Below are 22886 nucleotides of genomic sequence, written 5' to 3' on the forward strand. Positions count from 1 at the left end.
GATCCAATATATTCTGTTAGACCTCTGAATTTGATTTTTTTTAAACTTTATAACTTGATTATTTTTATTTATTATTATATCTCCTGTTTGTGTATATATTTTTTAAAACTTGGTGCATGTTTTAAATTACACTGTTAAAAGTTATATTACTTTAATATGTAATATGGGCTTTCCTTGTGGCTCAACTGGTAAAGAATCCGCCTGCAGTGTGGGAAACCTGGGTTCAATCTCTGGGTTAGGAAGATCCCCTGGAGAAGGGAAAGGCTACCTACTCCTTTGGCCTGGAGAATTCCATGGACTGTATAGTCCATGGGATCACAGAGGGTCAGACACGCCTAAGTGACTTTCACTTCCACTTTTTTTTTTCAATATGTTTTATGTTTTGATAAATTAGGAAATTGAGAGTCAGAAAATCTGATTTTGGAATTACAATTCAGTTACTTACCAGTAGCAAGTTATAGTAAACCAGAACTAAAACCTTTTTCCTTTTCTTTCATTGGATTTTAGTTCTAAGACTGCTTCAGGATCAACTAACTATAAAAATAATAATCATTGAATCATTTTGTAGACTAAAGATTTAATATAATTTGTTTGTTTTTTTAAAGGCCAAAAGACTTGACCATATTTTAACCTCTTTGAGCCTCAGTTTTCTATTCTGTATAACTGGAATAATAACACCTTCCATGCAGAATTGGTACCAGCATTTTGTAAACTGAAAACACTACCCAAACATTAGTTGTTATTGAATAGTTTTCTATAAAAATAGATTCATGGGTTTCATGTATGTATAGGAATGAAGACCTAAGTTAAGCTATGTAATTTTACTTTTTGAAACTTAGATACTATACATATTTAAAAAATACATGAAATTTAGTTTTGGAAAATAAAATCAGGAGCTGAGTTTTTGCACATTTATACTTACTAATTTTGGTCTACCCTGTCATTTTACACATGAAGACACTGAAGTCTGAAGAGTTAATGGTAAAGCTGGAGCCAAAACCCAGGTCTCCTAGTTTCAAGTCTGACGTTCTTCATCCTGTTAGCAAAATTAATCACATTGAGGAAGATCTTAATGAATATGTTTAGCTCTAGAAGATTAAAATGCTATTAAAATAGCAAAATTAGATTGATGAATTTGTCAGTGAATGGAAATATTTTAAAAAATCTAATTATTAGATTGTCTGTCTCATGGTACTTCCCAAATGGCACTAGTGCTAAAGAACCCACCTGCCAATGCAGGAGAAATAAGAGATGTAGGTTTGATCCCTGGGTTGGGGAGATACCCTGGAGGAGGGCATGGCAACCCACTCCAGTGTTCTTGCCTGGAAAAATCCCATGGACAGAGGAACCTGGTGGGCTACAGTCCATTGGGTTGCAAAGAGTCAGACATGACTGAAGCGACTCATCATACACACACTCATAACGCATTTATTATTTTATTTTACACTGGATACTTCCTCTCAGTTAGGGGTAATAAAGTCATAGAATAGAATCTTCATTATAACAAGAGATTGCTTTTCATGGAGGCCCTCATACATGACTCCTATCTGGGAGGTGGATCTGTCATTCCTCTCAGATACATTTTATATGAGCAAGTATAAAGGCTCATTAGCAATTGCGTGGTAAATAGCTATATTTATACTTGTATCTCCTAACAGTGTCTCTCCCACTCTGATGTGATTTTTGTTTAGATTTTTAAAATATGTTTTTTATTAATTCTTTTGCCTTTGTACCTTTCTGTTGAAATCTAGAACGAAGGAATATTTTTAATAAATAATAACAAATACAAATACATTTACGTTAAGGTTATACTCTTGATCATGGTCTAGCCTGAGGCTGGAATAGTCCTGTAACATTAAAAAGCTTGGAAGTTTTGTTTCTAAGTTTAACACTGTACTATTGACATTGTTTTGTTAATGACAGGATAACTGCTTTTTGTTTTTAATTGGAGAATAATTGGTTTACAATGTTGTATTGGTTTCTGCCATACAACAGGGTGAATCAGTCATAACTATATGTTTATCCCCTTACTCTTGAGCCTTCCTGTCACCCTGCCCACCCCTGTAGGTCATCAGAGAATGCCAGGCTGGGCTCCCTGTGTTATATAGGAGCTTCCCACTAGCTGTCTATTTCATACGTGGTGGTATATATATATGTCAGTGTTACTTTCTCATGATGAGCTTCAGTAACAGAGGATCTCAATAACTAATACGTCCTCAGCTTTTGTTTTTCTAATATAAACAATTGCCACAATAAATTGAGCCTTTTCATTTTCTAATATTACCAGTAAGCAATAAGCAAGCTGATTTTTTAAATTAAAAATCTTTAGAAATATCTTAAATTGGTCACTTGATTTAGAATTCAGTTTACAAATAAAATTTTCAAATTGTCTTCTTTAGACATGTTATTTTTTAACGTATATTTCTGTCATGAACTTTGTTATTCTAGGGTCAGCCTTTTACTTATTTATCTTTATAGATATAAAGTTATAATTGCCACGTTTGGAGTCAACTTCAGAATTTGTAAGCGTATTGAATCTTAAATGACTTGCCAAGCTTGTTAGTAAGAAAAAAGTCTATGTAAGCTGATCTCCACATGGGGGAGTCATTTATTCCTGTTTTATTGAAAGGCTTTTGTAATTACAGACTGCAACCAAATAGGTAAAATACATTTGTTTAAAAAAAAGTACATTAATAAATACAGGTAATATAGGGAGAAAAATATATATCTGTTCCACATTTGAAATAAAATGCTCTTTTAAATTTAATTTTGTATCTGTGGTTTGTTTTAAAATCTAGAGGAAAAAAAAAATCCTTTCACTTTAGAAAATGACTGAATTACCAGGGGATGAACATTTACATTTAAATGGTATTTTCAACTTTTTAAAGAAGAGCTTTTTCCTTTCACTTTTCATTTTCAGTTTTAAATTCTTGACCAAAGGGTGTTAGGAATGAAATATTTTTGTTAGACCTTCAGTTCTAGTTCTTAGAACTGAAGAGTAAGCTTTGTGGCTTTTAAGCGTTAACACCTTTACCCTACTAATCGTAAAGTTCATTCAGGTTAGGAGGGGAAGAAAGTGAGGTGAGATGGGACAGGATATCAGGGAATGTATGAAATAGCATGGAAGTTGAGTTACAGAGGAAAAGCATTAAGTGATCAGATAGGAGTAATGAAGGGGAGGAAGAAACGTTCTGGGCTAATAGGAAAGCACAGAGATGATAGAGCATGATATGTTGCGGTAAGCACGGGTGGGTCAGAGTTGTAGATGTTAGCTTAGATCCCAGAGTAAATGAATGGGAGATGATGAAGTGGAGGAAGTAGGCAGGGGCCAAATCCTGAAAGACATTGCATCCACCATTAGAAATTTGAAAGTTACTCTGAAGGCTAGGGGATGATTGCAGATGCTGTAGTGGTTAATGATATGATTGAATTTCTGTTTTTCGTTTTTTTTTTTTTTAAAGAAGAATAGCACCAATCTCAGCTTGGATTGTGAAGAATGAGTTGAAATGGGGCAATATTGGAGTCAGGGCAACTGATAGGTGATGGTGGAGTTGGTGTTGGGGAGCATGCATAAGGGATTTTAGAGGACGGTGGGAGCAAGGATAGAGAAAATGAGATAGTTTTTTAGGATGTAGAATTTATAGAACATGGTATCCATACTAGCTGTTTGGGAAGGTGAAGAAGAAGAACTGGAGGATGAGCTGCTTAGGTGGATGGGCTCCAGAATGACAAGTGGTATTGTTATCCCCCTAGCCATTAACCTCATCATAGCATTTGTACTTTCTAGTGACAGTAATAACCACTGCCTATTCAGTACTTTGTGTATATTCTATGTATTTGAGCCGTGTTCTTTGTGCATTTCTCATTTACTCTAACAACCTTTTGAGGTAATTATTTCTATTCTTTCAGTGTGGAAACCACTTTAATAATAAAAGCATGTGATATTTATTAGGTGCTTATAATGTGCTAGGCACTGTTAAAGGAGTTTTATTTGTATTAACTTAAACAGTCATATGCCATCTGGATGCCCATTTCTGCAGGTGAGGAAACTGAAGCATGGGGAGGTGAAATTGCTTCCCTCCCAATCGCAGGGTAACGAATGGTGGGTATGAGTCCAGACAGTCTATCAACTTAAAGCCTGAGCTTGTAACTAGGACACTATATTCCTTTAGAAATTAAATAACTGTCTAAGGGCTTAAAATTGGTAACTGGTAGACCCTCAGTTTAAATCGAGTTCTGTATGGTTGTGTAACTGCTGGGTCTCTTATTTAGTAAGGCAGTGAATATGAACAAGGTAACAAATACCAATTTAGTATGCTTTCCAGATTTATGGTTGGCAAAGGGTAAGGGGAGGGAGGGAGGAAGGGATAAATTAGGAGTTTGGGATTAGCAGATACGTACTACTCTATATATAACAGATAGACAACAAGGACCTACCATGGAGTACAGGAAACTATACTCAATGTACTGTAGTAACCGATGATGGAAAAGAATATGAAAAAGAATACACACACACACACACACACGTAATCATTTTGCTGCACATCGGAAAATAATACCATTTTGTAAATCAACTGTACTTCAATTTAAAAAACTTGGTATAGTTTCCTCCATTTCATTATTTGGTTGTTCTCAGTGTGTATGTTAACTATGCTGTGCTCAGTCACGTCTGACTTTTTGTGACTCCATGGACTGTAGCCCACCAGGCTCCTCTGTCCATGGGGATTCTCCAGGCAGAGATACTGGAGTGGGTTGCCATGCCATTCTCCAAGGGATCTTCCCAACCCAGGAATCGAACCCAGGTCTCCCACATTGCAGGCAGATTTTTTTACTTTCTGAGTCATCAGAGAAGCCCAGTGTGTGTGTGTACTCATTATTATATTTTATTGCCAGTTTCATTTGATTTATTTCACATACAGACACGTTTGATGCCTGTACTAGTAAAAAATCCAAACTTCTCTATATAGATTATTGACTTTGAAGTGGATTGCTTATGTGTGTCTTCAGAAAAGTATTCTATGGAAGATCTTTTAATACTCTGAAAACTTTTAAAACAGTTTAGGTCTAAGGTTCTCAATATTGAGTGTATTTTTTGATTTGGGTTTTAAATTATCTTCAGTATCTTTTTGTCAACAATGGAGAATATATTTTTCTTTGCATTTTAGTTCATCTATTCTAAAAATTCACTTTAAAAATCACCAAATCCATGTAATGGTAATCTGAAGAATCCCTATTTTCAATGATTGAATTTGTTCCAAGGAAACTGAAGTAATAGGATATTTATCATACTGTCAATCTTTATAGCTTAATTTGTGACCTTAAAAATAATATAATATACTGGTAAAGGATAAATTACTGGAAAATGTTACATTGTTTAAATGTGCCTCTCTTTTCTTATACCTACTTATTCATGCGGAAGAAACCTGGTGTTCTTTGAGTTTTCCCTGAAGAAATTTTCAGTAAGAACTCTTACATATGATAGCAATAGTAATCAAGTGGATAAGCCCAGGAAGGAAGCTTTTATTGTTAAAGGATTTATATTCAAACAGTGAATTGTATTGTGCCAGTTATAATGCCATTTAATCTGTTCATTTAAAACTAAAAATAACTATTTCCAACAATTCTATGGGTATGTCCAAGTTTATCAGTTTACTTCGAGGGGGATAAGAACATCTTGCTTTCACTATTAAAAGTTACTATTATTTAAGTCAGTATATCTTTTAAGAAATAGTTTAAAAACTTTTCAAGAGGAAAAATAGCTTTAAAGAAAGGTGTCAGTTTTCAGCATTACCACTACTCCTCATAAAAAGACATAATTTAGACTCAAAGCCTGAAGAGAAGTTAAAATTTTAAGGAAGATTTCAAGGGATGATATTGTTCATTCCATACATTCAGAAGACTAGGAGATTTTAAAAATAAAATGTTTCTGTAACTACCTATGTATTTAGCTAGAATATTATATCTGAAAACTGAAGCTCAATCTTACTATTTTTATTTTTTCCCTTTGCAGTTATTTTTTGCTTACCTATCTTATATCAGTTATGAGGCTCGGGGTTGAGCTTGAAAGAATTTGACAAGTCTCTTTTTTATTGTTGTTATGATAGCGTATGGTGAAAGATGTTGGATTCATGATGTCTGAAGAAGATTTGGCTTCAGGACCAGGGACCAGGCTTGATCATTCAAGAGCTTTTGTATAGCAGAGTTTTATTAAAATGTGAAAAGGGACAGAGAAAGCTTCTGACATAAACATCAGAAGGGGGGTGGAGAGTGCCCCCTCGATAGTCTTAGAAAAGGGAGTTACATACTTTTTAAATTGCTTATTACAATAAATCAAAAGATTGTCTCAAGGTTGTAAAGATCTTACTAGACCCACTCCCATAATTTACATTCTAAGATAACAGGATTAGCCAGAAGGTTTTCAGGAAGGAGAAACTGCTCCAGCAGGATGCATTGTTGTTACATAATCCTTAGTACAGAGTTTAAGCTGAGTTGTTTGTTGTGTAATCATCAGTTCCAGGCTTAAAGAAAAAAACATTTTACGTGACTAAGACTAAGGAATGTAGAGGGGAAAAAAGACATTTGTCCTTTCCTCCTTGAGAATCCCAGACCCCTGTCTCCACTTCGAGAGCCCCAGACCCCTTTCTCCTCCTCAGGGACCTTGGACTTCTTATCAACCTGCCTAGGAATTGGCTCTCTCATTCCCCCTTTTTCTTTTAGGAGAATTATGTTGCCAAGGGAAAGGGGCATCATTTTTGTTGCATAACTACTTCCTTCTGTTGAGGCACATCGTCCCTAAATTTTTGAGGCAACATATTCTCCTAACCCTCATACTGAGGGTCTCTGATCCATGGGCCCTAAGTAACAGTTGGAGAAGGCTGTGGCACTTGTAGGAGCCTGGGCAACCATGTGTAACTTAAAAGCTTTCAGATGGTTAGAAATAAACCCCAGTATAGAGTTACAGGTGAAGGTAAGAATAGTCATTAAACCAAGTTAACACATAATCAAAATTAAAAGTCACATTATGTCCATAGTTACATCAGTCCATCCTAGGATTGTTAGATGTCATCAGATCAGTAAGAGGCGTCACATACAATTGTTGTCAGTGAAGGTATTCGCAGAGCTGAAGAAAGTCTTTTCCTTGAAGTGGGGAAACCCACTGTGCAAAGCATTTTTCTGATGAGGAGGCTGAAAAGCTGAAAGCTGAGTCATATACTTAATTCTAAGGCTTTGGAATCTATGACAGTATCTGTGCACAAAAAACAGTCTGCTATAGAAACAGTCCCTTCTTCTTAGGGGCAGTTTGAGCCCTCATTAAAGCTATGGGTCAAACTTTAAACCAACTGTCTTGTGTTTCCTGAGTTAGCTTATGCAGATGCCTCTTAATAATGTCATTAGCCTTTTCAACTTTTTTCTGAAGATTGGGGTCTCCCAGGAACAGTGTAAGTGATATTCTATTCCTCGAGCTTTCGATACCCCCTGAGTTACAGCAGCTTTAAAGGTGGAGCATTGTTGCTCTGAACTTTAGAGTTTAAAATCCCACTTATATCATGAGAAGTCAGTACAGTAAGATTTTACCCATTCATTAACCTTGGGCTTTAGTGGATACTGCTTTTGATGTGAAATTATGTGAGGGTCATTGAGTTTGATAATGACAGGAAAGCATTTTGTGCTCAACCCATAGTTTTTCCATTGGCCCATACTCTAGGATTTACATTTTGTTCAGTTAATGAGAGAGAAAGAGCAGGCTCCATATTCATGACAACAGAGGTCTGGACCTTGTTCAGTATATCCCTCCCCAGAAGCGGTGAGGGAGACCCTGGCACAATTAGAAACTCATGAGAAAATATTACAGAGCCCCAGTTGCAGCTTAAAGGATGACTGAAATAATAGCGTTTGGCTTGTCCTGAAGTCCCATTACAGTGGTGGATTGGGAGGAAGCAGACCAGGGGCTTCAGTGAGCACAGAGAAAATTGCCCCAGGGTCCAAAAGAAAATCTACTGGTTGGCCCTCCATAGTTATTAACACCTAGGGTTCCTCAGGTGTAATTAGGATGGGAGCTTGTGTGGGGACCCCTGGGGCACCTTCATCCTGATTGCCTTGAGAGTCCGACCCCTGGGGCCTACACCTAGGAGGGAAGTCTCTTCTCCAGTATAGTCCTTTGCAAACTGGACATGGAGCCAGGGGGCGGCTTAGATGCCTGAGGTCAATCCCGCTTGAGATGCCCCTCCTTTCCACAGTAATAATAAGTCCATCCTTTTTCACCTGGGTTCCTCTGGGCATTTTTCTCAGGCTGTTTCAGAGCAGATCTAACAGCCATTGTTGGGGCTTCAGTCTTTTGCCTGGTTATTTTTTTCCTCCTATTTTCCTCCTCATGTTCTCTACCGTAATACACCATTTGAGCCAGCTACAACAGTTTTTTAAAGACTGATGTGGTCCTAACGCCTGTTTTTTCATAACTTAACGGCAGATACCTGGAGCTGACTGAGAATCTATCTTTTATGATTATTCCTTTCTGTGCACTTTTGCGATCAACATCAGAAACCTTTCAGAGAGCTTCCCACATTCTATGTAGGAATTTACCAGGAGTTTCCTTCTTTCCCTGTTATATGTCAGCCAACTTAGCATAGCATCTTAGCACATGCTCACTTGAGCCCTATAAGAATACATCTGACAAAGTGGCTATGTTATGGGAACCACTTGGCTCCCGGTAGGGAGGAGGGCTATTTTGTGTTCCCTCTTTCCCCTTGCCTTCAAGCCATTCATCTCCAAAAGCAGTAGCTTCCCCCACAACTTGAGCTGTCAAGTCAGGAGTCAGTGTCTGTCCCAAGACATATCCTCTAAATAGTCTACCAAGACTGAGGTAACCCCTCCTAGAAGGGAGCCCTGATTCTCAGCCTGTTCAGTTGGGAGCCCTGGATGCAGGGACAAAGTAAGAGGACAGGAGGGAGCTGAGGCTTTCAATCGCAAGTCTGTACCCTTAGGACGTAAGTCTGGCAGGCCTTGCAGAGATAAAGAGCACCACATGGCACTTCTACCCATTTCCCTTATTTTCTACAGAACTGGTCTAGTTGTAAAATAGTAACATAGTTAAGATCCTTCAACTGGTCAGCATTCCCCATCTTCCAAAGGATACTGTGGCCATTCAGTATCATAGAAGATCAGGAGTGTCTTTTTTAAACTCTGGGGATCAAACTTGTCCCAGTTTTTAAAACGCATTTTAAAGGAGTGGTTCAGTAATTGTATCTGTAAGAGAGAAAAAAGCAGCATCCACACCCATCGCTTCTTTCCACCAGAGGCATCCTTCCCTGCTCTAGATGGGGGTGTAGACAGACTTTCCACTGAAACTTTCCTTCCCTGGTCGGACTTAGTCTCTCCCTTACCCACACAGGCGCCTTACTTGTCCCTTCCGGTTCTACCACCAAGGCAGGGTGGAGATGCACCAGGGGTAGACTCAGTGTCATCCCAGAATGATTTAGTTCCTTACCACCAGGACCTTTGTTTGATTTGACCTTTTCCCTGATGCCACGCAGAGTGTAACAGAGTAGCTTTCCTGGAATGTTTCCCAAGCTAGTGCTACTAGGGGAAGCATCTGTGTTCTGTGTGCCTGTGCTCATGTCTGAGTCCAGTCCTGACCGCAGGAGAAGTGGTGAGTTATAAAGGGACAAGCAGCAATCAAGATGTCCCTTCTGAGTGTCATCACGCTGGTATATGTGATAGCAAAAGGAAGAAGCCCGTTGCATTTCCAGTCTTACCAGATCCTGCAGCTCCCCATCTGTGTCCTCAAAACATGGTCATGGTTACCAGCAGGGCTTCTACCCACATAGATTGGACTCACTTTCAGGTTGCTGGCCCCTGAGGCAGGGAGCCAAGAGAGTGACCTCTAGCCTGAGAGACATTCCTGGAGCTAGAGCTCTGCCTCACTCTGAAACATGCTCTTGTAACTTTCGGCTCCTAGCAAATCTAGGTGCTTCCATACATGGGGTCTAAGTAAAAGTACATAGTAACAGCAAAATCTATGATCTGACAGATTAGGTTAGTAGTTCTCCGGGAAAGACCAAGGTTTCTCCATGTTTAAATTAATATGGAGACTGGGATTTGAAGGAACTGATTTTTCACAAACTGGTATTCAATAACTATGGACCACAGCTGCAAAAATAAGTGTGGGAAAAGTATATTTGTGAAAATTAATTTTTTAAAATAGAATGTATGTGGAAAATAGGAATTAATTGATAGAAAATATGTACTATTCAGATAAATATGGAATGCAGTGGCAAATTAAAATAGATAAAACTATACTTGAGCAGTTCTTGCTTCATAATTTGAGGTGTTGATTAATGACTCAAGTGAATAGTACCTTAAGATAACAAAAGCAAAATCTCTTGAGAGAAATATATAATTAATGAATGGAGCAGAAAAATTTTTAGTATTTTCATTAAGCAGTTTAGTTAGAACAGACATCAATTAAAAGATAATCATGTGTTAGTGCAAAAATCATTGGTAGGTAGTTATTATGTGTATATTTTATTTCTTAGATTGGATCCTGAAGATTCAGTTTGTGTTTCTGTTTGATTGGCACATGTTTCTATGTCCCCCTCTCTCTAAATACCTGGATGTAACTCGTAGGATCTGATTAATTCCTATTCAATGGAGAAAACCTTTGAGTGGTTGGGAGTGGGATTTGGAGTGAGAGTAGATTGGTAGCATAGTATATAGATGGTAATAGATGGTAGCTTTTTTCATGCCAGATTGCAGAAGGAGCCATGCAGGGTTGGGGAAAACTGTGAGCAATCCATTGTGACATTTCTGTAGCTCTGAGATGTATGAAGAATTCATAGCTGGAGTCACATACAACGTGTTGGCTCAGTGCTTGTGGATATTTTTTAGGGGTTGAGGGGAACAGTGTCAGATTAATAACCCCCCAAAAAAAGATTAAAAGAAGGGGCCTAAAATAGGCTTTCTCTCTGTGTGTTTAGAGCATTCGCTCCTGGGAGGTGAGAACTATAGACATATTGCTTTTAATTCTTGAAGTTTCACCTAGATGGGTAATAATGGGAACTGGCAACCCACTCTGGTATTCTTGCCTGGAGAATTCTGTGGACAGAGGAGTCTGGTGTGCTGCAGTCCATGGAGTTGCAAAGAGTTGGATATGACTGAGCTACTAACACACACATGCACGAATAATAACAATGATAGGGTTTATATACAGAGAGATATGGTCATTCACTTTGATCTGAGCCAAAATACATTTTTTACTGCTAGTAAAATTTTAAGTGACACTCTTCTTGATGATGTATATTTTAAATGTGTCAAAATAGCTTACCGTAACTTAGAATGTTGTTGTTTAACTCAGAATAGGCTGCACTTAATTGAGTCATTTGATCAAGTTCAAAGTGTGTTTTAAATGAATTTATTGAATGTATATTCATCACATTATTTGTTGAACAGAAAGCGGCAGCCACATTTTTAAGAGCCAAGGATCAGTTCAGTTCAGTTCAGTTGCTAAGTCCTGTCTGACTGTTTGCAACCGCATGGACTGCAGCACGCCAGGCCTCCCTGTCCATCACCAACTCCTGGAGTTTACTCAAACTCATGTCCATTGAGTCGGTGATTCCATCCAACCATCTCATCCTCTGTCGTCCCCTTCTCCTCCCGCCTTCAATCTTTCCCAGCATCAGGGTCTTTTCACATTTTTCAGCTCTTCACATCAGGTGGCTAAAGTATTGGACTTTCAGCCTCAACATCAGTCCTTCCAATGAATATCCAGGACTGATCTCCTTTAGGATGGATTGGTTGGATCTCCTTGCAGTCCAAGGGACTCTCAAGAGTCTTCTCCAATACCACAGTTCAAAAGCATCAATTCTTCTGTGCTCAATTTTCTTTACAGTCCAACTCTCACATCCATACATGACTACTGGAAAAACCATAGCTTTGACTAGACGAACCTTTGTTGGCAAAGTAATGTCTCTGCTTTTTAATATGCTGTCTAAGTTTGTCCTAACTTTCCTTCCAAGGAGTAAGCGTCTTTTAATTTTATGGCTGTAGTCACTATCTGCAGTGATTTTGGAGCCACCAGAAATAATGTCAGCCACTGTTTCCACTGTTTCCCCATCTCTTTGCCATGAAGTGATGGGACCAGATGCCATGATCTTAGTTTTCTGAATGTTGAGCTTTAAGCCAACTTTTTCACTCTCCTCTTTCACTCTCATCAAGAGGTTCTTTAGTTCTTCGTTTTCTGCCATAAGGGTGGTGTCATCTGCGTATCTGAGGTTATTGGTATCTCTCCTAGCAGTCTTGATTCCAGCCTGTGTTTTATCAAGCCCAGCGTTTCTCATGATGTGCTCTGCATATAAGTTAAATAAGCAGGGTGACAATATACAGCCTTGACATACTCCTTTTCCTATTTGAAACCAGTCTGTTGTTCCATGTCCAGTTCTAACTGTTGCTTCTTGACCTGCATACAGATTTCTCAAGAGGCAGGTCAGGTGGTTTGGTATTCCCATCTCTTTCAGAATTTTCCACAGTTTATTGTGATCCAGACAATAAGCTTTGGCATAGTCAATAAAGCAGAAATAGATGTTTTCTGGAACTCTCTTGCTTTTTCAATGATCCAGCGGCGGTTGGCAATTTGATCTTTGGTTCCTCTGCCTTTTCTAAAACCAGCTTGAGCATCTGGAAGTTCACGGTTCACGTATTGTTGAAGCCTGGCTTGGAGAATTTTGAGCATTACTTTGCTAGCATGTGAGATGCGTGCAATTGTGTAGTAGTTTTAGCATTCTTTGGCATTACCTTGCAAAGAGTCGGACATGACTGAGCGACTGAACTGAACTGAACTGAACTGGCATTGACTTTCTTTGGGACTGGATGAAAACTGACCTTTTCCAGTCCTGTGGCCACTGCTGAGTTTTCCAAATTTGCTGACATTGAGTGCAGCACTTTCAGAGCATCATCTTTTAGGATTTGAAATAGCTCAACTGGAATTCCGTCCCCTCCACTAGCTTTGTTCATAGTGATGCTTCCTAAGGTCCACTTGACTTCACATTCCAGGATGTCTGGCTCTAGGTGAGTGATCACACCATTGTGATTATCTGCGTCATGAAGATCTTTTTTGTATAGTTTTTCCGTGTATTCTTTTTTTTTTTAATTTTATTTTTTTAAATTAATTTTTTTTTTCATTCATCTTTATTAGTTGGAGGCTAATCACTCCACAGTACTGCAGTGGGTCTTGTCACACATTGACATGAATCAGCCATGGATTCTTGCCACCTCTTCTTAATATGTTCTGCTTCTGTTAGGTCCATACCATTTCTGTCTTTTATTGTGTCCATATTTACATGAAATGTTCCCTTGGTATCTTTTTTCTTGAAGAGATCCCTAGTCTTTTGCATTCTATTGTTTTCCTCTATTTCTTTGCACTGATCACTGAGGAAGAGCTGAGGATATATACTGGTAAACAAAACAGAACCTCTGCTTGCAGAGAGATTACAGTCTAATGAGACATTTAAGGAAAAAAAAAAAGCAGTAAGTATACAGACGGTGAGATCTGAGCAAGCTGTTTGGGGGACAGAATGAGGGAACAAAGGGGAAAGTGGAAGGGAAATGAGATGAGAGTGTAAGGCAGAGGGTGGGTCGTTTGGGGCCTTATGGACTAGGGAAGGAATTTGGACTTTACTCCAAGTGTCATGGGAAGTCATTGTAGGGTTTTTGAAAAGAGGGTTATGTGATCTGAATTATATATATATACACACATAGTTTAAAAAGTTGCTCTGATGTGGAGAAGAAGCAATACAGAGGCAAACATGGCAGCAGTGATACCAGATAGTCTAATGTCCAGGTGAGAGATGATGATGGCTTGAACCAGGGTGCCACAAGTGGAGGTGATGCCACAAGGCCTGACTGAGAATATTTTTTGAAGATAGAGGTGATAGCACTCGCTGACAGAAGGTGTGAGAGAAACCTGGATGATTGACTCCTAGGATTTTGGCCTAAACAGCTTAGTGAACAATAGATTACTGTTTTGCTGAGATGTGTGAACATTGGTGCCAAATTAATTCTAAACCTTTATTTCAAAAATGAGAAATGGTCAGTAGTATCTTAAGTATGTGAAATTAAAAAAAAAAATAATCACAGAAACCTTTTTTTTTAAATAGGCGGAGTACGTCCAGCTTGTCACAGAACTGCGGATGACAAGGGCCATTCAGCCTCAGATCAATGCTTTTTTACAGGGCTTTCATATGTTCATTCCACCATCCCTCATACAACTTTTTGATGAATACGAATTGGTAAGGAAAAGCATCAGTTCTTTTGCTGTTACAACACAAAACTCCATTTGATGTAATTTGGAAATAATTTTATTGGAGAGGGACATGGCAACCCACTCCAGTGATCTTGCCTGGAGATTCCCAGGGACGGTGGAGCCTGGTGGGCTTCCATCTATGGGGTCGCACAGAGTCGGACGCGACTGAAGTGACTTAGCAGCAGCAGCAGAAATAATTTTAGTGCACAATAATGAATGGAATAATGTAGAAGATATGGTAAACCATTAAAATGTTCATGTTTAGGGAGTCGTAAGATTTGTGATTGTGCTTCTCTAAAGGTTAATAACTAGGTTAGCAGTTCTTAATGAGAAGTAGAGTATAGGTGGTGATTAACAAAAATGGAATATATTTCCAAAGTGTTCCATATGGGAGATGATGAAGGCCAGTCTTCCCAGAGGCATTGTTTATATTATTTCTGAATTTTTTTATTTGGTAAAGGAAACTTCTTGTACTTCCCAAAAGAAAAATTGATAGAAAAATTTTCTTGTTATATTTATGTTATCTTCTCCAGCTTGTTTCATCATATATATAAGTTAGTAATTTTCCATCTTAAGCCTGTATGGAGTCCACTGTCTTTGCTTGCCTCTAGTCTCTAATGAATGTTTGTTTTGCTTCTTTAATTTGCCTGCTTTTTACTGTGATCTAGCAGTTATGATTTTATATGATTTATGTCTGCATTTTCCCCCATTTCTTTTCCTCTATTTTATTTTTGGTGTTAAATTATTTTCAAACTCTTGAGTTATCTAACGTCTTAATAAAACCATACTGTGTTTTAAATAGAGTATAGTTGTTATCTTAGTTTAAAAAGTATAATTTGGAATAATAAAGTTTAGGTCGATGGAAAAGAATTCATTGGTTTTTATTCTGTCTCATGAGTTAGTTTCACCCTGTGCCTTTCATTTTAATACATGAATAAATACATTGGTGTGTACTGGTTAATTTTACTTATAGCAGTATTTTGAATTTATCACTCATAGTTATAGTAGTGGAGAAAATTTAATAAATAATGTGGAAGGCCATGGTGACTTAGTTTCACTAAATATCAGCTTTGAGTGTTTTGTCCCTGTTTTTAGATTTAGGATGAATGGTTTTCTTTAGCATAGGAGCATATAATTTTTGCATACCCATAAGAGTTACTATTTTTAGCATTCAAAAATGGAGGTGTACTTATGAGTTATTAAACAGAAAATTATATTATTTTTCTGGACCAGTGTATAAAAAACAAATAGAAACAGTACAGATAATTGACAAAAACTTTGCCTCATAATTTATTGATGCTGATAAGTTTTATGAAACTTCTTATTGAGTTACAGTATACATGAGAAAAGTATAACCTAACCCTAACATGCTATAAATATATAGTTGATGAATTTTCACACTATGTACACCCATGAAATAGAATCCAGATCAAGATACTGAGAAATCCTAATACCCTAGGTCCTTCTCATGTTTTCTTCCAGTCACTTTCCCCTCATGGGTATCCACTCTCCTGATTTGTAATGATATAGGTTAGGTTACCTGTTTTTGAACTTAATGTAAACAGAATAGTCACCTAGAATATGTCTGACTTCTTTAGCACAACTTTTTGTTTGTGAGAATCATTTGTACTGTTGCATGCAGTTGTAATGTGTTCCTTTTCATTGCTCTATAGTACTTCATTGTGTCAGTCTACTTTTTTTTGTCTGTCCTTTCTAGTCTTGGTGAACATTTGGTGGGTACTTTTCAGTTTCAGACTGTTTAAACTGGTTCTGCTACAAACACTAGTACATGTCTTTAGGAGAACATACGTATGCATTCTGTAGATTAGATGTCTTGGAGTGGAATTGCTGGGATTTTGGCTATGCATTTATTCCATTAGAGTAGATACTAGCAAGTAGTTTTCCAAAGTATTGTGTCAGTTTACACTCCCACCAACAGGTATATGAGTTCTGGGTATTCTGTATCCTAGCCAGCTTTTGTTATTTCTCTGTCTTTTTTTATTTTTACCATTCTGGTGTAGAGTATTGGTATTTCTTTATGATTTTAGTTTGCATTTCTTGGATGATCAGTGAGATTGAGTATATTTTATATGTTTATTGGCCATTTATATACTCCGATTTTGAAGTGTTTATTGACGTAATTTGTTATTCTATTGCATTCTTTTTTTTGTTTTTTCTTTTTTACACTGATTTGTAGACGTCTTGAGGAGAAGGAAATGGCAGCCCACTCCAGTATTCTTGCCTGGAGAATCCTGTGAGCAGAGGAGCCTGGTGGGCTGCTGTCCATGGGGTTGCACAGAGTTGGTCACAACTGAAGGGACTTAGCATGCATGCATTGGAGAAGGGAATGGCAACCCACTCCAGTATTCTTGCCTGGAGAATCCCAGGGACAGAGGAGCCTGGTGGGCTGCCATTTTTGGGGTCGTACAGAATCGGACACGACTGAAGTGACTTAGCAGCAGCAGGAGGTTTTATGTAATCCCTTACAGGAGTCTTTGTTAGATATATGTATTGTGAATATCTTCTTTTCTGGTGTCTTACAATTTTTAGATTTAACACAGTTCACTTTATTATTTGTTCTTTTTTTGTTTTAAATGAATGGAACTTTTGTGTCCTGTTTAAGAAATTGTTTCTTATTCCATGGTCATGAAAGTATTTTCTTGTGTTTCCTTCTGAATATTTAATTCCTTTGTCTTTCACTTTTGAGTCTGTTACTGCTAAGTTTTTAATTGTGGTTCACATATTAGAAGGTAGGTCAGGATTCCTAGTCTGTCTTAGACTCTGGCTATACTAAGTGAGCTGATTCAGATGGTGGGATTGTTTGGGAAGAGCACTGTTGTTAGCATGACACTGACTTATGCAGTAATGATGATGATGAAGATTATTAAACACTTAGTATTTGCCAGGTACTTCATGTGTATTAACTTTTAAAATCTTTACATCAGACCCCTTCACATCATATGCTATTCTCATTTTATAGATGAGGAAAACTAGGCCAAAGAAGGTATGGGACTTGCCCACATTCACAGAGTATGTGTTACAGCCAGACTGTGAACCGTGTTCTCTGACCCATAGCCCATTCTCTCCATCAGTATTGCCTCTCAGTGGTGTGAGTTACAAATGAGACTTGGATTTGGAATCTTTTTTACGACTTGTGTGTCTTTCATAGGAAAGGGCTCTAGAGGCTACACTGGGATAGGAAACTTTTTTTGAAAAAAGTTGGTTAAAATATCTAAGTTCATTTCATCTAAGTTCACAGCATAAACATGTTCATCAGAATTAAAGATACAGGTTAGATTCTAGAGTTTTCATGAAAAGAAAGTATCTAGTAGCATCAGTGTCCTTACAAATTGAGATGTATTCCTCAATTTGTGGACAGAATGCAGTCTCAAGTCAAGAGATGATCATCAGGTTCAAAAATGGTGACAACATTGTTGTGATTACTGTATCTATAGTATTATTACAGTTGAAGGGTTCCTCAAATGTCTGAGGGACTGTCCTGCCATACTGTGCTGCTTATGAGTTTATCCATGGTGGTACCAGGATATTAAAACGCTGAGCCCTGTGAATACGAGGTAAACTAGCGGCAGTGAACACTCGCATGACTCAGTTTCTGACTGTTAGTTTTTGGGATATATATTTTGTACCCAATTCCAAAAGATCAATTGTTTTGTCGTATTTTAAAAAATAATAAATTGTTGATTTGGACTAAAGTCTTTTGCTATATGTATATGTATTGATATTTTTTATTGTGTACTTCCAATTTCATCTTCTTTTAGTCAACTTAATAACTTTCCCCCCCAAGTGTTAAATGAGCTAATAAGGATATTTTGTTCCCTTCACAAAATCATAACATATGATGTTCGTGAAATACCTCCAAGTTCCTTGAGAGAATGTAGTCTCATTTTTATTCACAATTATTAACAATGAAAGCATACTCAATATTATTAAAAGCTTATCTTCAGCCTAGAAGGGAAGAGGATTAACTCATGGATTGTGAGAAACATGTAACAATCATCCATATTCCTTTTTTGGCAGATCTGTATCAGGGTAGTGCCAGGGAACAGAATTTCCCTAGATGGTTCAAATAAAGAAACGTTAATGAAGGAACTTACAGAGGCATGGGTAGGTTAAGAATAAACAAGATATGCTTGAGGCATCCAGAGAATAGCAACAGGAGAAAGCCTTTATCATCCCTAAAATTGAAGACACGTGGAGGAATTGCTGTGAGGAGCCCTGTGTGAGTCTGAATCACCAGGTGGTAGCTATAGTTGAGGAGGCATAGCTACTGCAAAGATGTACTGGAGGAGGGAAGGAGCAGGATATACTCTCACCTTCAGACTCCTGCCTGTTTCCCAGTGATGGAACCCAGTCTGAGGCCAACAGGCAAGAGAGCCAGTCTGCAGGGATCAGCCATTAGGGGCACAGAATATGCAAAGGAAGATGGAAAATGTATTTGGGGGTGGTAAATGGACCCTACCAGAATGCCTTCATCAGTTAAAGCATTTTATAATACTATGGTCAGCCAGTTTAGTTTGCTCAGTTGTGTCCAACTCTTTGCGACCCCATGGACTGCAACATGCCAGGCTTCCTTATCCATCACCAACTCCTGGAGCTTGCTCAAACTCATGTCCATCAAGTCGGTGATGCCATCCAACCGTCTTGTCCTCTGTTGTCCCCTTCTCCTCCTGCCTTCACCCTTTCCCAGCATCAGGGTCTTTTTCTAATGGGTCAGTTCTTCACATCAGGTGGCTAAAGTATTGACCATAGCCAAATACTTAGTTCGGAGGACTGAAAGACATCCTAGACAGGCAATTATTAAATTATTTGGTCTTAAGACCCCTTATAAGAAAAGAGTTTATGTTGGTTATAGTAATTGATATTTTAAATTTGAACAGAAATATGAAATATTTTATTAGCTCATATAAGAATAACAATTACATATTAACATAAATAAGATTTAAGAAATTAAAGCTAAAAAATAAATAAAACTATTTATTTTCCAGAATAAAACATAAATAGTGGGAAAGTATTATTGTTTTTTATCTTTCCAAATTTAATGTCTGGCTTCATAGAAGAAACTGGGTTCTCATATCTGTTTCTGCTTATAATCTGTTGTGATATGTTGTTTAACTGAAATATATATAGAGAAAATTCAGCCTCAGTTGGAAAAGGGAGAACCTTGCAGACTCCTTGAATAGATCTCAAACACCCAAGATTTCTCAGACACCACCCTATATCGACCTCCGGTAATCTTTTTCAGAGCACACTCTATATATATACCTTACATATTTTTGAGGAGTTGCTATAGGAGAAGTGACTCTGAACCACATTGTATCTTTCTGTGCAATAACAAAATCTGCTGTTCTGGCTTGTCAGTGTTGAGCGTAGGCTAGTTATTGCCTTACTTTATTGAGTAAACCCATGCAACTGTGAGATATGGTTTGATTCAGAGCTGTGGACAAGCTTTTCTCATGTTCTGTTTTCACTTGAGGAATACTATGGTAAAATACTTTTGCCATTCTTAATTTCATTCTTAGTTATTTGATTGATATTTTGTTTGTTTGATGATCTTCCTGAAAAAAAGGATACCAAAAGTCATTAGTAGGAAAATTGTGTTTTTTTTCACCTTATGGAAATTTGACTTTAAAGGATTGGAATTATTTCAGAATAGAGTACCTCTAGGGCCTAAATCTGTTTTGATAGTTTTAAAAATAACTTTTTATTATAACTTCTTTTTTCTAGTGATTAGAGTTTCTTGATCTTTTTCTTTGCTTAACTCAGATTTATTTAGGTCTCTGTTATTTCTATATTGAGAGTATAGTATCTTTATAAAAGTTAACAAATTCATAAAATATATATAAACCAAAAAGAATAATGTTCATAAAATTGTTGCACATATAAACTTGTGGCATATGTGTTTCTATATAAACATGAAGGATTATCGCTTATGTTTTAATTAAATTGTATTAGTGTAGCGACATCTCCACATCTCACAATATTTGTGATTATCAGTATCAAGGGTTCTTTACCATGTAGTACTTGTTACTGATAACATGCAGACACTTTCACAGAAATAAATCAGTTTTACATGGGATTAGTTTCTAATTAAGACAAATTTGCTATTTAAATGTAAGCTCTTTTTTCCCCCAAAGAAGATTAATGAAATATTTTTCTTCTTTCCCAAAGGAGCTACTGCTTTCTGGCATGCCAGAAATTGATGTGAGTGATTGGATAAAAAATACAGAATACACAAGTGGCTATGAAAGAGAAGATCCAGTTATTCAGGTAAAATCTCTCTAGAGCTTAGAATGAAGTTAAATTTAGCCATTTAATCTTATAAGCTTTTCAGCACTATTGAATGAAAACCTGTATTAATTAACAAAGTAAAGTTTTTCCCTAAATTCTTCTCAAGGGAATTCCATATGAAAGCTTTGTATGAAGTCTTTTTTTATAAATGAGTTTCATAGAATAAAATATGCTTTATGAATATTGCATATTGCTCTGGTACTAAGAAGCCTACAATTGCTCTGAAATGTGAGTTTAGTTTTTTGTTGTTGTTTTTAGTGGTTCTGGGAAGTTGTGGAAGGTATTACTCCAGAGGAGAGAGTTCTTCTCTTGCAGTTTGTTACTGGCAGGTAAGAAGTGTTTTTATGATAATGTAGAAAGAATTTAATGTATTCCATTTCTAATGGATTAGAGATAAGCAACTCAAAGTGAGTTATTACTCTGAATTGTCTGTTTCTCACCTCCTTTTTTATATTTTTAGACATGAAACAAAGGTTTATGTAGGCATTAAAGTTAAAATATATAGTAGTACCCAAAATATGTTTATTTAAGTTATAAAAAATTATTCCTGTCAGAACTGTCAACATATATATTATTTTGTAACTTGGTAGTTTTTTCAATCTGTAAGCCAATAATAGTAGCCAACAGTTGTTGCTGGGACCACACACACACACACACACACACACACACACACAATATATATAATATCCATACACAGCATTTTTTCTTCAATTTTTGTCAACTTTTAATGTTTTAAGATTTGTGGCCTAAAAAGTAATTTGTGAGACCGTACATTGAAAAGTCTACAAGTAGAAACAATTAAACATCATCAATGTTAGAAAACTAAATGATTTAAATCTCTGTTAACTTATAGTTCTGAAAGATGTAAAAGAAAGGTGTGATTTTCATTCTTGATAACTTAGAATTTCATCTGTATCCTTCTGTTTATGAAAATATAGTTCAGTTGTTTCATTATAAATTTGCATGGTTCTTCTAAGAAAATTGGCACATAGACAACTAAAAGAAATAAGAAAAACCATCACTTGCCAGCAATAACCATTATAAATAATTTGATATATTTATTTTTTACTACCTGTTTTAAAAACATAGTGTAAATGTATGTCTATGTTACATATATGTAACTTAAAGTCCATTGTATTATTTTTTACATTTTATTTGTCTGCACTGCATTTTAGTTGTGGCATGCAGGCTGTTTGGTTTTTTTGCAGCATGCAGGTTCTTCAGCTGTAGCATGTGGGATCCAGTTCCCCAACCAGGAATCTACCCAGGTCTCCTGCGTTGGGAGCGCAGAGTCTCTGCCGTGGGGCCACCGGTGGCGTCCCCACTGCTGTGTTTCTAAAGGGGTTTGCAACCATTGCAGAGAATCTGGAAAATGGAGGGATAGAAGGGGGAAAATGAGAATCCCATCAAGTGACTGCACTGTTCTTAGATAGCACTGGTAATGTTTTGCTGTATTTCTTAGTTTTTTAAGTATGTAGTTAGAAAAATAGTTGGAGTTACAATGTATACCTAATTTTAAAGAATAAATAAAACATTAATTAATCACAGATTGTAGACTAAAAATATGAAATAAAATCTTGTCAGTTTTTTGTTTACTTGGCTTCTTAGTGCCAAGAAATACCTAGCGATTTGAGTAATTTAATGAAAAGAGTTAAAAATTATTTTTTATATGTAGGAAGGTTAAGCTAAAATTTTATAAAATCATCTCTTATCTCAGTCTCTCAATGTAATCTATTTTGGTTATTCTTCCAGAGTTTTTCTGACATTTAAATCTCTGTTAACTTATAGTTCTGAAAGATGTAAAAGCATCTTTTTTAAAAGCATTGTTCCTCTTATAACTTTTGAATTTAGCAATATATTGTTTAAAATAGATTCATTTATAGATCTAATTTTTTAAATGGCTACCTATTCTTAAATCTATTGACCTCTCAGCAGCCTTGAAGAGATACCTCATGTCCAAGTTAAGAGAAACTCAAGTAAGACAGTAGGTGCTAAGAGAGGGCATCAGAGGGCAGACAGACGGAAACCACAATCACAGCAAACTAGCCAGTCTGATCACATGGACCACAGCCTTGTCTAACTCAATGTAAGCCATGCCATGTGGGGCCACCCAAGATGGACGGGTCATGGTGAAGAGGTCTGACAGAATGTGGTCCACTGGAGAAGGGAATGGCAAACCACTTCAGTATTCTTGCCTTGAGAACCCCATGAACCATATGAAAAGGCAGAAAGACAGGACACTGAAAGAGGAACTCCCCAGGTCGGTAGGTGCCTAATATGCTAC

General features: G+C 37.0%; 1 protein-coding gene across 6 annotated transcripts in view; it reads left to right on the forward strand.

Annotated features, from left to right (window-relative positions):
* The window catches only part of HACE1 (HECT domain and ankyrin repeat containing E3 ubiquitin protein ligase 1), a 118382-nt gene that overhangs the window by 84385 nt on the left and 11111 nt on the right, over positions 1 to 22886 (forward strand). For all 6 annotated transcript variants that reach the window (XM_020872571.2, XM_070450046.1, XM_020872576.2 and 3 more), the window contains 3 exons: positions 14148 to 14279; positions 20483 to 20581; positions 20861 to 20931. In XM_020872571.2, the coding sequence (XP_020728230.1) occupies positions 14148 to 14279; positions 20483 to 20581; positions 20861 to 20931 (302 nt within the window). The remainder of the gene's footprint in view (positions 1 to 14147; positions 14280 to 20482; positions 20582 to 20860; positions 20932 to 22886) is intronic.

This window comes from Odocoileus virginianus, chromosome 19, assembly GCF_023699985.2.
Source record: "Odocoileus virginianus isolate 20LAN1187 ecotype Illinois chromosome 19, Ovbor_1.2, whole genome shotgun sequence".
Classification (NCBI taxonomy): domain Eukaryota; kingdom Metazoa; phylum Chordata; class Mammalia; order Artiodactyla; family Cervidae; genus Odocoileus; species Odocoileus virginianus.